This window comes from Ursus arctos, unplaced genomic scaffold, assembly GCF_023065955.2.
Source record: "Ursus arctos isolate Adak ecotype North America unplaced genomic scaffold, UrsArc2.0 scaffold_2, whole genome shotgun sequence".
NCBI classification, from domain to species: Eukaryota; Metazoa; Chordata; class Mammalia; order Carnivora; family Ursidae; genus Ursus; species Ursus arctos.
In genome coordinates this window covers 26,951,605-26,965,453 of record NW_026622874.1, presented here as the reverse complement: position 1 = coordinate 26,965,453, position 13,849 = coordinate 26,951,605, and the positions used below count along the sequence as shown (strand labels likewise).

The 13,849-nt window shown below is 35.2% G+C and overlaps 1 protein-coding gene across 2 annotated transcripts in view; it reads left to right on the top strand.

Annotated features, from left to right (window-relative positions):
- The window catches only part of KCNK2 (potassium two pore domain channel subfamily K member 2), a 137,364-nt gene that overhangs the window by 26,109 nt on the left and 97,406 nt on the right, over positions 1-13,849 (top strand). For both annotated transcript variants that reach the window (XM_057315548.1, XM_057315547.1), the window contains exon 3: positions 10,658-10,775. In XM_057315548.1, the coding sequence (XP_057171531.1) occupies positions 10,658-10,775 (118 nt within the window). The remainder of the gene's footprint in view (positions 1-10,657; positions 10,776-13,849) is intronic.

Genomic DNA, 13,849 nt, shown 5'->3' with positions numbered 1-13,849 from the left:
GATGTTGGGCCAAATGGATACCTCTCCAGGCATTTGACCCATCCCTCACTAAATGGGGGCAAAGGCATCTTCATACTCTGAGCAGAGAAGACCCTCCAGTCTCGTGCTTATCATGTGGATTTTGGAGCCCCTTCTCTTTCATAGGTAGCTGTGCTCTGAAATGCTCTTGAGATTGATACCCTTGTGTGAATGAAGATGAACAATACAGCATATGTGAATGACTAATGTAGAAAACAGGAGGAAAGATGCCAGGCTCATTTTCAGTGCTGATGGCTGTGGTGTGACACTCTTAAATCAGTCTGAGAGATGCCCGAGGGAAGGGTTTAGTTGCTTTTTTGTGTAACTACTGGACAGGTGTCACAGGGTAGCTCTGTCATTCCAGTTGGCTTAGAAAAATATAATAAATTCTATCAGGTTCCTGTTTCTCCAGAAAATGGATTTCAACTAATTCAATATTTGCTATGACTGGTGAGTGTATGGGTGTGTAATTGAGAAATATGGGGAAAACTTGGAGGAAAGCTAAGGATGGGTATGAATCACTACGTTTTGGGAAGTTATTCATATACTATTTTTGCCGTCTTGATTTTGTGACATTGAGCCAAGAAATATAAACATATTAAGCAGTTTTGCCAGACTTCCTTTTCTCTGTGTAATGTTAGCGAGTCATTAGTAAACTTACTCTGCAGCGTATTAAAAAATTTTGTCTGGAACCTGAAAGCGTACCAATTTCTTTTAGCCTACTAATGGCAATGAGTCAACTCAGTTGAAGTAAGAAATACATAAATTGGGGGGGAGGGGCCTGAAACAGAGGAATTGCTGATCAGAATGTTACTGAAATGTTTTAGAATTGTGATATTTTGCCTTTACCGATGGCTGATTTGGGTTATGGGAAGTTTGATTTATTCAAACACAAATCTGATTAGCTGACCACTTTGTTGATTGTGTGTGTGTGTGTACAGAGATTTTCAATCCTTGCTATGATCTTTTAGTTACAAATTCAGAAAGGGCAAGAAAAAGAAATCACTTGTTTTTTAAAACCTGTGATAAAAAAAAAAGTTGCCTTTCTATTGAAACTTGAATAATTTCCCTATTTCCCCTGTGATTACTTTTATGTAGGTATAAAGCATTTTTTAGCTTAAATTTGTATCTGTTATGGAAATCTAGGCTTTAGTATACTGGAAAAATCAAATTCATAGAGATCAGTGGCATTTTACTGAGAAAGCCATCAGGATCTCTAAATTTGGGAATTCTGTGGATACATGTAATTGACAGAGGAAAACTCCCTTTGCTCCATTTTGGGCTGTTTTTTTCTCATCAGTTTAGAACTTCAGGCCTTTAAAACAGTGCATAAATAAATGCTGGCTGGTTAGTGTCATGTGCCCTAGGTAAAATGGTACAAAAATATTGTCTTAGATGCTGTGTCTTCTTGATGTCAGTTTTCTGCCTACTCAAATCCTATTTTAAGGACACCTCTTTTAAAAGAGCTTCCTAGATAGAGTGACTTGAATTAAGTTCCTATCTGATTTTTCTAGAACTGTCTCTTCTTTGTTACCTAACTAACATTTATCTTTTCCCCTCTACTTGCTCTTTTGTTTCTTGTCGACTTCTTGTTCTACCCCCTTCTTTCTCCATATTTTCCTATTCTTCTTTAATCTCTTTTCCACCACCAATGCTGAGATGAGGTGGAAGGGGTCAAAAAGAGAGACAGAGACTAATACTCCAATAGAATATTAATATTCCATAGAATAATACGGAATCCAGGAAAACATGGAAAAATGCACAGCTGGAGAAATGCAGGTTTCGGTATGCTTGTTTCACATGTATTTTCCTGGCTTTCCAGCGTTGGAAGGACTCAAGGGTCTTGAGCACATTTTATCCTTTCTACACCACAGTGGCATTTCACACCGAGCTCAAAGAAGAACGGAATTTTAGTGTTTCATGTTCAGTCCTTGTCAGATATATGAACCATCTCTATAATAACTTTGACCTTGGATACAGTGATACAAATTTATTCATTAATAGAGGGTTGGTTATGTAAACTATTTTACATGTAGCTACTCAGTGATGTATAGATGACTAAGAACTAAGGTATTAATGGCTTCAAAATACCTTGGAACATGTTTAAGTTATAGGGAAATAGTTGAAAGCACACTTATTGATTACAACTATTAACAGAACCAAAATTGGAATATATGCATGTTGCAAAAACCGTTTTAGGGCCTGTTGAGTGATCATTTTTACTCTTATTTTTCCAAATGCCCAATAATTTTTATATTCATGTTAGGATTAAAAATATCTTCCAAAGTGAATATAATCAGGGAAGACAATTCTAATACCAAGCAGTTTGCCTCTTGCTTTGGGCTCTGTGGGTGACATCCATCTCTAACTCTCTGTTCTTTCCTACTCAGGATTTTAAGCTTTGTTTCTACTAATAGGAAATAAATTTACACTTTCAAAAGAGCAAAAAAAAAAAAAAAAGCCGTACATCTCATTAGTGTGTATAAAATAGCTTCGACATGCAGTGGCATAATCCTTAAATAGAAGGAAAGACATGGGAAGGTAAGCAAGATGTTTACTTTTAGAGGTGCTTTCTAAAGTCTGGTGTGTGGAAACAGCTTCCCTTAGGAAATACTGTCTTTTTTAGATTATAAGAATTAAGTTTTTGGGGGTGCCCGGCTGGTTCAGTCAGTAGAGCATGTCGATCTTGGGGTCGTGAGTTCAAGCCCTATGTTGGGTGCAGAGCTTACTTTAAAAAAAAAAAAAAGAATTAAGGGTTTTTTTTTTTTTCTAAGCATGTTTCTTTTAAAAAGTTTCTAATTAATGTGCGATTAAACATAAGTAATGGATTACTTGGAAACACAGCCAAGGATTTCGAAAGCCTTTTAAAGAAAACATGAAATATATTTTGATTCAAATTGTTTTCAACAAGAACAATAGATTAAAAACATCATTGCATATTACCTTTCCCACTTAAAAGATATACCCTGGAGAAACTGTGAAAACTTGCTTCTTTACCAGACTCTAAATATAGAATGATTTAATCAGCTGTGTTCTGTGTAAAATATGCAAATGTACTACTCCATCTTTTTTCTTCACAGAAATCAGAAATATATTTTTTAAAAGGAAAAAGATTATTGGTGTTAGATTTTAAAAATCTAACCTTTCTCAATTCTTAAAACAGTTTATTTAATTGTAGAATGTAATTCTGGGTTTTCTTTTTCCTTTTAGAATTTACATAGATTCCTCTATTTTTCCTAGACAAAACAAAACATGCGTCATCTCCATATAACTATAGAATTTCGGAAAAACTAAGTTACATGTAACGTGTCTCAAGTTCACTTATCAAACTGGAGGCTAGAATGTGTATTAGTATGGAATATTTGATATCAAATGATGAATATATAAATTGACTTCTACAAAATATAAACATCTTAAATATTAGATAATATCCCTTGGCTTTTCAGATGTGTGCAAAAGTTGGACACAACTTGAATTTCCAGTAAGAATTCAGGAGTTACTCTATGTTTTCTCAGAATAGAATTCTCAGCCATATAGGGTTTTATTTAATCTGAGAAGTATATATTCTTCATGTAGAACTGTAAGCAAGACCATAATAGATTGATTGGTATTAACAGTTTCCTGCTAATGGGAATTGGCCTTCATGCTGAAAGTAATAGATGTCACACTGAAATGAGAGTTAGCATGTTATTACATACTATTCATGAAAACATAAGTGTCATTCCTTTGTATGCTAATATGAAGTTGTCATTTTTTAGACCAAAAAGGGCTTAGATATTGGCAATTTTCTATGGTTCAACCTAGTACTGTCATTAGCTGATCGCTGCCCCTGGAATAGTCCTGTGGAGCAATATGCTAATACAGTGTGGTTTTCAAGAAGTTGTTTGCTCCCTTGTTGGACTGTCAGTGGTCCCAAGTGGTATTCTGACCAAAATATTATCTCATACAAGAAAGCCAAGGTCATTACTTTACTTTCCAGGATACCGTGGAAGGACAAAAAAGTGAAGAAGATAGGTTTGATTTCTGGGCACGTGCCCTAGTGGTAGGAAGGATGTACCATGGGGTGCCTTTGTATGTAAGTTGACAATAAAGTTCTATGATGCTGCTTCTCTGTTGAGCCTCATTTGATATGTTGAAGAAGCAGCCCCAGTGACTAAGACTACTACATGTTACTGACAGTAGAGGAGAAGCTTTTTGAGCAAATGATGTCTATAAGTAACATTTCAGACAGATATGGCCCATAAAGTTAAAAAAAAAAAAACAACACTCAGGAAATGGATAAACAAACGTGACTCCTCATTGATTCAGATACACCAGTCAAGGTTGCCTAGGCTCCATCAGTGCCGTACGTGAACTATGAGCCTGTAAGAGAAAAGGCCATTTCGAGATCACCTCTGGTTTTATGAGCAGGACCTTTCAAAGCAGTTCATATCATCCGACATTAGGTGATCATGGTGTTGATGTATAACCAGAAGGTTAAGAATGAGACAAATGATAGCCTTTGGCAATAGTATACTCATATGTTACTACATATGATTGATGGATGATGATTCTTTTTGTTGTATAACAATAAATAGTAATAATATCTACCATTATATCTTTTCACAAACCTCTTTGGCAATGAGAACATCGTTTATTATTTTGCTTTTCTCATTATGCATTCTACAAGTATTTCAAAATAATCTTGCTTACATGCTTCAAGTGTTCAAATGTGGTGTTCTGAATGTGTGATTTGATTCTTTTTGTAAGACTAGCTTCCTCTCACGATGAAACTGGTTCCCCCACAAGGAAATTGATAGCCAAAAAAAAAAAAGATGTGTAATTCTTCCTTACAGAAATTTGGCAAAATAATACTTATGTTCTTCTTTAAGCAAATGTGTTATAATACAGGTGTCAGTGTAATTATAACTGGACTTGGTTATTATATCAATTTATTAGAAATAGTATTCTTTTCCAAATGAGGGGGAAAAAATGAGATCAAACTTAAATACCAAGTTAAAAGAAGTTGCCAGAGCACCTGGCTGGCTCAGTCAGAAGAGCATATGACTCTTGATCTCTGTGAGTTCCAGCCCCATGCTGGGTGTGGAGATTACTTTAATAAATAAATAAAACTCAAAAAAAAAAGTTGTGATTGGACCAGTTATGCACACATCATTGGTGTAACTCAAATACTAATACATGATACCTGTAGTTTAGAATTTTCACATCACTTAAAACTCAAATTATTGTGACTTTACTTTTAGGATTATAGGTATGAAAATGTATTTTAATGAAATCATGTTTGCAGTATGAACAGAGGAGGAATTTGTGGAAGGCATTCAGAACATTCTGTATTGTTTTGATGAACATAAACATCTGAGCCTCTGAGTAAAGGGGAAAAAAAGTGAAATTAGAACTTCTGGTATCACAGTATTTTAAGATCCATGATATAACCTACTTTTAAAACAATATATTCTTCAGGTCTTCCCTGGCGTTATTTAATTTTCAACACATTTTCCTTCAATGACACAATAGCTGGTCAAGTACTTTATAACACATGAAAAAGTTGCTTCTAGGCACTGGGCTCATGAAACATTTTCATGATTGTCCGTGATTGCCTTGGGTTCCAAGGCTAGTCTCATACAATTACAAATAAGTGTATCTTATTGGTGTTTGGTGTCAAAGCTGAATATAGTTCCGAAATGCCAAATGACATTGAGACAAGTTCTTACAATTCAAGAATGCACAAAATCACAGTAGAACTCTGTGAACTTCTGTTCTAAAGACATCACTGTCATGGAAACTCAGATTGTTCATCATTACTTTTATGAGTAATTACCTTTATCATCTCAATGAGCACAAAGCTCTTAGAGCTCTATTTCTGAAGTTTCAGCTCATGCTCCTGACTAGAACCATATATTCAACTTCCTTTTCTTAATGCACATTCTATGATAGTCTATATACTAAAGACCCCAAATTAAATGTGAATCCAAACAAGATGATCTTATACTTTTGTAGATTTTAAGTTCGGAAGCCCTTCTTTAATCGCACTTAAGTAATCATGTGTTAGGATTAGATGCAGAGGACCCAAATTTTCTTTACTCTAAGCTAAACAATTCAACTTATTTGTAAGTTGTCGAACATGACTTGATTGTTTACGAAAGTTACCTTGCATGGAAAAGTGAATTTTTATTATTGATGAAGTGATTGTTACTTTAGTCACATGATACGGCACCTACAGAAACAGTTCTAATGAAGGCATTTGTTATGTGTTTTGATAGCCTGAATTGTTGTTGAAATGCAAGACTCTTAGATCTATATCAGTACACTTGCTAAAGGCAACCAGTTTCCTGTGGACATTGACCAAGAGATCTTGTACAAAAATATAAAGTAAATTCACAAGAATATTCCAAATAAAGAACCTCATGGTAGACTCATTCTCGTAGTGACTTGACATATTCCCAGTTCCATCTCAAGCCTCTGTTGCAATCATCACAGCTCTGTGATAACTATTTACAATGCACACATTACCAAACATGACTGTTCCTAAGTCTACTTTTGCTTCTTTAGCATTTAGATAATTTGTGGATGTTATCCAAGTGTCTGGGTAATATTGCACCTCATCATTGACAACAAAAGAATGGGCTAAAATAATGGTGCTGACCTTGTAGGCTGTTTCAAGTCAATTGCTGGAGAAATTAGCTTGCTTCTAGTCAATAAAATAATTAATTGTTTTTAATGGGGTGGAGTCTAAAGACATGCCTTATCTTTCCTCATTTATAACTATGTCACCCATTTTTTTTTTTTTTACTTCTCTGTTGTTTCCCCATTGCCTAGCATCATAAGCAATTGGAAAATATTTGTCAATAAATGAATGTGTTGAAGAAATGTCTAAAAAATATAAAAATACACTTTGGATGTAATTACAATGCATATAAAACCACCCTCCTCTTCCTGGATATTTTTACTGGCAGCTTTAGTTTTCCTGGGAGTTGCAAAACTAGAGATTACTAGCCTGTGCTTACAACGTTTATGTGCACCTCCCTTGTGTTTATTGCTATCTGAAAATATTTCCAAAGACATTTTTAGATTTTCAAGTTTCATTTATCAGTCCTTTTTATTTGCTTGCTCTTATAATTATATAACTAAATACCATTTTCTTGCCAATGGTCAGTATATTTAATGATAAAACGCTAAAGCCGTTGAGGATTTTATGCTACAAAAAAACAAAGAAGTCTGCTTTCGTTAGTTTTATTTAACGTTGCTCTGGAAATACTGGCCAATGTAACAAGACATGAAAGGTAATAAAGCATAGCTTTTGGAAGATACAGGGGTAAAATGCCTTTACTTGTAGAGCTATAAGCTTGCTTACTTTGGTTCTCTAGGTACAAAAAAAAAATCAAACAAAAAAAGTTCAGTATACAGCAGTGGTTTTCAAGGTGTTATCCCAAGACCCTCTCAGGGGTCTGAGGAGGTCAAAGCTATTTTCTTGAAAATGCTAAGATGATTTTGCCTTTTCCACTCCCCTTGTTTCATGAGTTTTTCAGAGGTTGTGTGATATGCTCTCCAGTAAGTTGAATGCAGAAACATATATTCGAATCTGTTTTCTATTAATCCAGAAATTTAAGAGACTTTTTAAAAGATTTTATTTATTTATTTGACGGAGAGAGTGAGAGCCAGAGAGCACAAGTGGGAGGAATGGCAGAGGGAGAGGAAGAGGGAGAAGCAGGCTCCCTGCTGAGCAGGCAGCCCAACACTGGGCTCCATCCCAGGACTCTGAGATCATGACCTTAGCCGAAGGCAGACGCTTAACCGACTGAGCCACCCAGGTGCCCCTGGAAATTTAAGAGATTTATAAAATTATTAAACAGTGCCTCTCTTTTCACTAAATAATTTTTTGATTTTGGAAAACAATTATCTCCATAAAAGTAGATTACTTATGTTAATATATAAAGGCCTTCTTGTCATTTTTACATGGATTAATCAAAACATTTTGAAAATTACAAATTTTCGTAAATATAGTAAATATCAATAGTTATAACTCATGTATACAAAAGCTCCTTGATATCTTCAATAATTTTTGACACTGTAAAGTGGTTGAGATAAATAAAATTTGAGAGTTGCGAGTGTAGAGAACGGGCAATATATATTTGTGTATACAGCAGCAATAAGCAGTTATAATTCAAAATGGAAAAAAGTAAAATGCCTAAGAATAACCTAACAGACCTGTGTGAAGCATATAAAAGTATCCTATTTCAGGATATTAAAGAGGACTCAATACATGGAGATTCATACCATGTTCTGTGACAGGAAGTTTCACTATTATAATAATGTTCAGTTTCCTTAATTAACTTATGGATTTCATACATAACCAAATAATGGAAATATGTTAAACCTATGGGAATGAAAGTTTCTGTAAAATTTAATTAAATGATTCTGAAGTTCATGCAAGAATAATAGATTAGTAACTACAAAAAACATTTTTAAAGAAAATAGTCAGGGAGGTCTGCCTTATCTATATTAAAGTTACAATAGAGAGTCTGGTGGAAAAAATCAAGTATCTCAAAACTAGCTTCATTGTGTGCTGTGCATATATATGCGTTATCTATATTTGTGTGCATTTAATGTATAATAAAGAAAGCTTTATTGTTTAACTTCACTCACAGTAAAGGATATATAAATGTAAACAATTCTTATCAGTTCACTAAAGATAAAATGTTAGTATTAGAGGTAATAGCATTGCTAAGCATTTGTAAATCATTGGGGGGGGCAACTGTAAATTGTAACAACCTTCCTGGATAGCTACTTGATACTGTAAATTGAGTGCATTAAAATATTCATAATCTTTAACGTGACAAATTTATTTCTAACAATCTCTCTCAACGAAATATTCAGAAATGAAAAAATATTTATACCTAAATATGTTCGCAGCAGCACTTTTCATAATAAGAAATTTTGGAACAGCGTATGCATCTACATATCTGGCAATGATTAAGTTAATATGGTAATGACAAAGAAAATCTATATATAGAAAAATATTAAATAAAAAGGAGAATACATTTCATATATTTCATAAATCCAACCATGTAAGAAGTATAGCAAAATACCAGCAGTAGATACTTTAATATATTAACCGTGGTTATCTCTGGATTCTGGAATTATGAATAATTTTTATTATCTTTGTTATGCCTTTCTATATTTTACTAATTTTTCTGCAATAAATATATGTTATTGTTAAAAGTTTTAAAAAGCATTACCATTCAATTAACTTTACACAGAACTATTGAAGTTTTAATTTATAGGGTAAAACAAATCAGACAAATGAAATTTTATATTGCATTTCTTTTTTTTTAAGATTTCATCTTTTATGATTTTATTTATTCATTTGACAGAGAGAGAGACACAGCCAGCGAGAGAGGGAACACAAGCAGGGGGAGTGGGAGAGGAAGAAGCAGGCTCACAGCAGTGCCGGGAGCCTGATGAGGGGCTCGATCCCAGGACCCTGGGATCACACCCTGAGCCGAAGGCAGACACTTAACAAGGGAGCCACCCAGGCACCCCTTTATATTGCATTTCAGTTCTGGATTACATGCTCTTTTCCTTCTGACAGTAACTTCCTGGGGTCGTGCCCTCCATTTTTACAGTGTAGTTTTTGTCCATTTGCCAGTAAACTAACCTTAAACAAGTCACTTTACCTCTCTTGGTCTTTAATTTCCTTGCCTATCAAATGACGCTCCTTCCAATTTTAAAATCTGGAAATTAAATCGTAACGATTTCTAAAACTATTCGTTTATATGTGGAAACATCTTTTCCTACAATCTGTATGTCTCTCTTTTACTACACAATTTTCTCCTCACATATTCTCTTCTCTGTTTTGTGCTTCTGGATAGTCCTATCCTCTGCTCCGCATCTGATGATTGAAGGGATTATAATGTCATCTTTCTGTCTGTCTCTCTGAACTACTCCAGGCAGCATCCAGATCCTAGTGTCCCTATATGAATATTGTTGAGTAATTGTCATCTATGGGTCTTTGGTGATATTTTGGTGATGCTGTGATATTGTCATAGAATTTATAAAAAGTCTGCAGAGATTCTAAGAATCTAGATATACATGAACTAACAGCAGTGTGATAGAAGATTGCTCTTGCCTTTCCTTCTTAGCCTGTTTTGTTGGACCTTATTGATAAATAACGCTGTACAGTTATACACAACCCAGGCTTGGCTGCATATGTTTAACATTCAAAATGATGTGCACTTTTGGAAATACTTGCTTTTTGATGAAGCTTTTATATATGATTTAAATTGTAAGTTTGAAGTCTGGCATTTTAACTCTGTGGTGCTTACTAAAAAACATGGCTGTATTTAGTAGTTAATTCAAATAAGTCACTGCGTATGTTAACGGATGAGATACGAATGCATATTGGAACACTATGATGTGCTCCATACAGATCCATTCACTTGATATCCAATACAATTTTCTTATCATTTATCTTTTTACATTCTTTGGTATAAAGCCTTAATCTATATTGTATACTTCAAATGGAAAACCATGCCTTAGAATTGATTCTCTTTGTCTAATTCGTCAACTGGGGTGAAATATACACTGTTTGATGCCTCCATGTGATTCATGTGTACTGATAAATTTCTTTTTAAACTTGCAGCAAATAGTGGCAGCAATAAATGCAGGGATTATACCTTTAGGAAACACCTCCAATCAAATCAGTCACTGGGATTTGGGAAGTTCCTTCTTCTTTGCTGGCACTGTTATAACAACTATAGGTAGGAGACAACTTATTTTGTTTTTTAATTTTGGTACAGCTTGTGAGCTAAACTTCATGTTTGAATTTTTCTTTTACAGTTGGTCAAAGTGGTCTATAGAAGGTAGAAAGCTAGATTTTAGTAAATTGATTTTGAAAAGAGGGTTTAAAGGTTTGAACAAATGGAAATGAATTAGTAATTGTACCAGAATACTAAGTTAAGTTTAAAATGCGTATGAACCCGGAGAGCAGAGCATTTGAGTCGTTTGACTAATGGATAGTAATGTCAAGAAATGGCTTGAAATGATGATTTGGCGGGGGGGGAGGGGAGTAGTTTCAAATTTTCCTGCATCTTTGATTTTTTTAGTGTAGAGAGAAAAGATTTGAGTAGGGTTTTGACATTCTGTTCATGAAGTTCTTATTTGATATGACCTTTTTCAATTTGCAAATTTTAACTCTACATTTCAACAGATTGTTCCTGTTCTTATATGCTTGTCTGTTATGATTACTTCAGGTCTTTTAAAAAATATACTGTTTTTGCAATAGTGCAAATGTGTAAAAAAAAATGACACTGAAATATGAGGATTCCAAAAAGAATTTTTTGTAATTCTTGCTGTTTGCTTCTGTTCACTTTGTTATAATGTTAAAAAGGACCACATAATAGAACACGGTCTCTTTTTGGGTTGACTGTGCATATAGTCAGTGCCTTCTAGGAAGCAGAATGGGTATATATACATGACTTTTTTTCTGGTAGTTAGTCATTCAATGCCTAAGAAATATCCAGAGGCTATAAATACAGACCCCATAGTGAAAACCATGCTTGCCATGCTGTGGGGATTGGGAAGGGCTACAGCTGTCTTTTTCATGGAAGGAGGTGGGTTTAAAGCATAATTTTCAACATAGGGAAGGAAATGACTCATCTCAGTTATGAAGGAATTTTAAGTGGAAGAAGAATTCTTCCCTTCTACATATGCTTGTGATGAGATTTCCTCTCATGGGCCTGGTGTCTGATTTTGGGATATGAATTATGATTCTAAAAGTTTTCATTTTATCATGTGATGCCATTGATAAATTATGAAGTAGATAAGGTTTTCACATCAGTACTTTATATCAAACTCCTAACTAAGAGGACATGGACAGTGTATGGATGAACTCTTGCTTAAAATTTTCCTTTGAAAAAAGTTTGTAGAGTCCTGTCATTATCCGAACCCACTGCAATGCCTCTTTGTGCCCAATCACTTGCCAGTGAAATAAATACCTGGACATGTTGATTTTTACCTTTGTGAAGAGGTCAAGGAACTATATTTACTCTTCCATTTCCACCAGCTAGGTCAAAAGTTGTGTGGCTGCGAAAACCTGGAAAAACGGCAACCCTGATTTCTAACCATAATAACAGGTTAACTTTGGAGCTTAGACGTCTTGGCCCATTTCTACTATGGAAATAACTGTTTATTGTGTAAACTACTTAGAGTCTAGAAGAGGGGGAAAACAACTTCACAGACTGAGTGAGAATGGTTTGTGTCTGCCCAATGAAAACTCAAAAGTCCAAGTTCGAACTCATCATGACCACCGCTGAATTGTTCTGCAAGAGACTTAGTCATTATACTGACTTAGGTTGCATCATGTGTTTGTAAACAGTCTCATTTTTTGAATCCCAAATTCAGTAAGTTTTGCAGACCTATACTTCCACACAAGAAAAAAATAAACCATTATTACCAACCTTACCCCAAATTATAGCCATTAAGCCCAGGAGCTGATGATTCTGGTTGTTTAGGTAGCTGCCCGACAGTCCAAATCCCCTGCTGTTGTATCTCAGACTTTAGTCCTAGGTGGATTAAGTCATTCCAGGTCACCCACATCTCCTCCACGTCCTTTTACATCTAGGTCAAGGTCGTCTCCTCTGACCTTACTAGATTCTGGTCTAGGACAGGATAAAAATTTTGCCCTCTTTCGTAAGTGTCCATTTGACATCTAAATCACCGTTAGGTAAAATTCCAAGTATAATTATTAATCTTCATAATGATAATAATCGTGTGAGCTTTGAAGTGGTTTCTAGCAATCACAGAAATTGTAACCTCTGGCACTAGCTGCATTGCATCAGTCATTTAAAAAAAGAATTTGAGACCATTTTGGAGGAAAAATTGCAGTGGCTTTTATGGGGTGCCTGGTACAGGCGGTGCTTCTCAGAGCTGCGTTAGCTGCAGCTGTCCAAGATTCATCTCTTTGATGTTATCAGTTTGTCTAAGAAGCCATAGGGACTCTTACTATTCATTGGAAATATGCCCAAGGGAAGTTCTATTATACAAAATAGATTATTAAAACTTAAGGCCTAATGTTAGAGACTCTCTTCATATATCTACACACTCTTTCCAGAATCATATGCTTCCAAACCCTGCACAAATTCTATTCCACAGTTGCACAGACTAAAATCTTGACTGTTCGCACTCCCTCAGACCTGACTTCCAGTCCATCAATCAGTTCTGTTGGCTCTGACTTTAAAGTACATCCATTGTGTAACCACTACTCACCATGCAAGCCTCCACCATTTTGGTCCAAGCCTGCATGGTCTCAGTGTCAGCATCTTTGCAGAAAGGGCCTTCTGGTGAGAGCATCTCTGTGCTCTCCACCTCGGAGAAAACACTGTACTCCTGCCTGTTTCACCTAGTAAGAAGCACGTTCTATGAGGTTAGGGATTTTACGTGTTTGAGTCTTTTCTGTGTCCCCAGTGCTTGACCCACAGTGGGTGCTTACCAACTGGAATTAATAACAAACAAGCATTCTGATGGTATGAACTGTGGCTTGTTGTAAATTACATAACACTAGATTGATACCTATTACACCACATTCTTAGCTCTTTCAACAGATTTTAGTGCCAGCTTTTTTGCGAGTTTGTTCATTTATTTATTCAACAAATAATACAGCACTGTCACTCTGCTACTATAAAGATAAAAGATAAATTACTTGAGCCTAAGCTGTGCACAGACCAGTCAGGGAGGCCAGCGGACAAATAGTCATTTATAATATAGAGTGCCACATGCTACGGGTTAAGAGTATTTAATGGGAATCTATAGGAACTATACCGTAGGTATATACCAG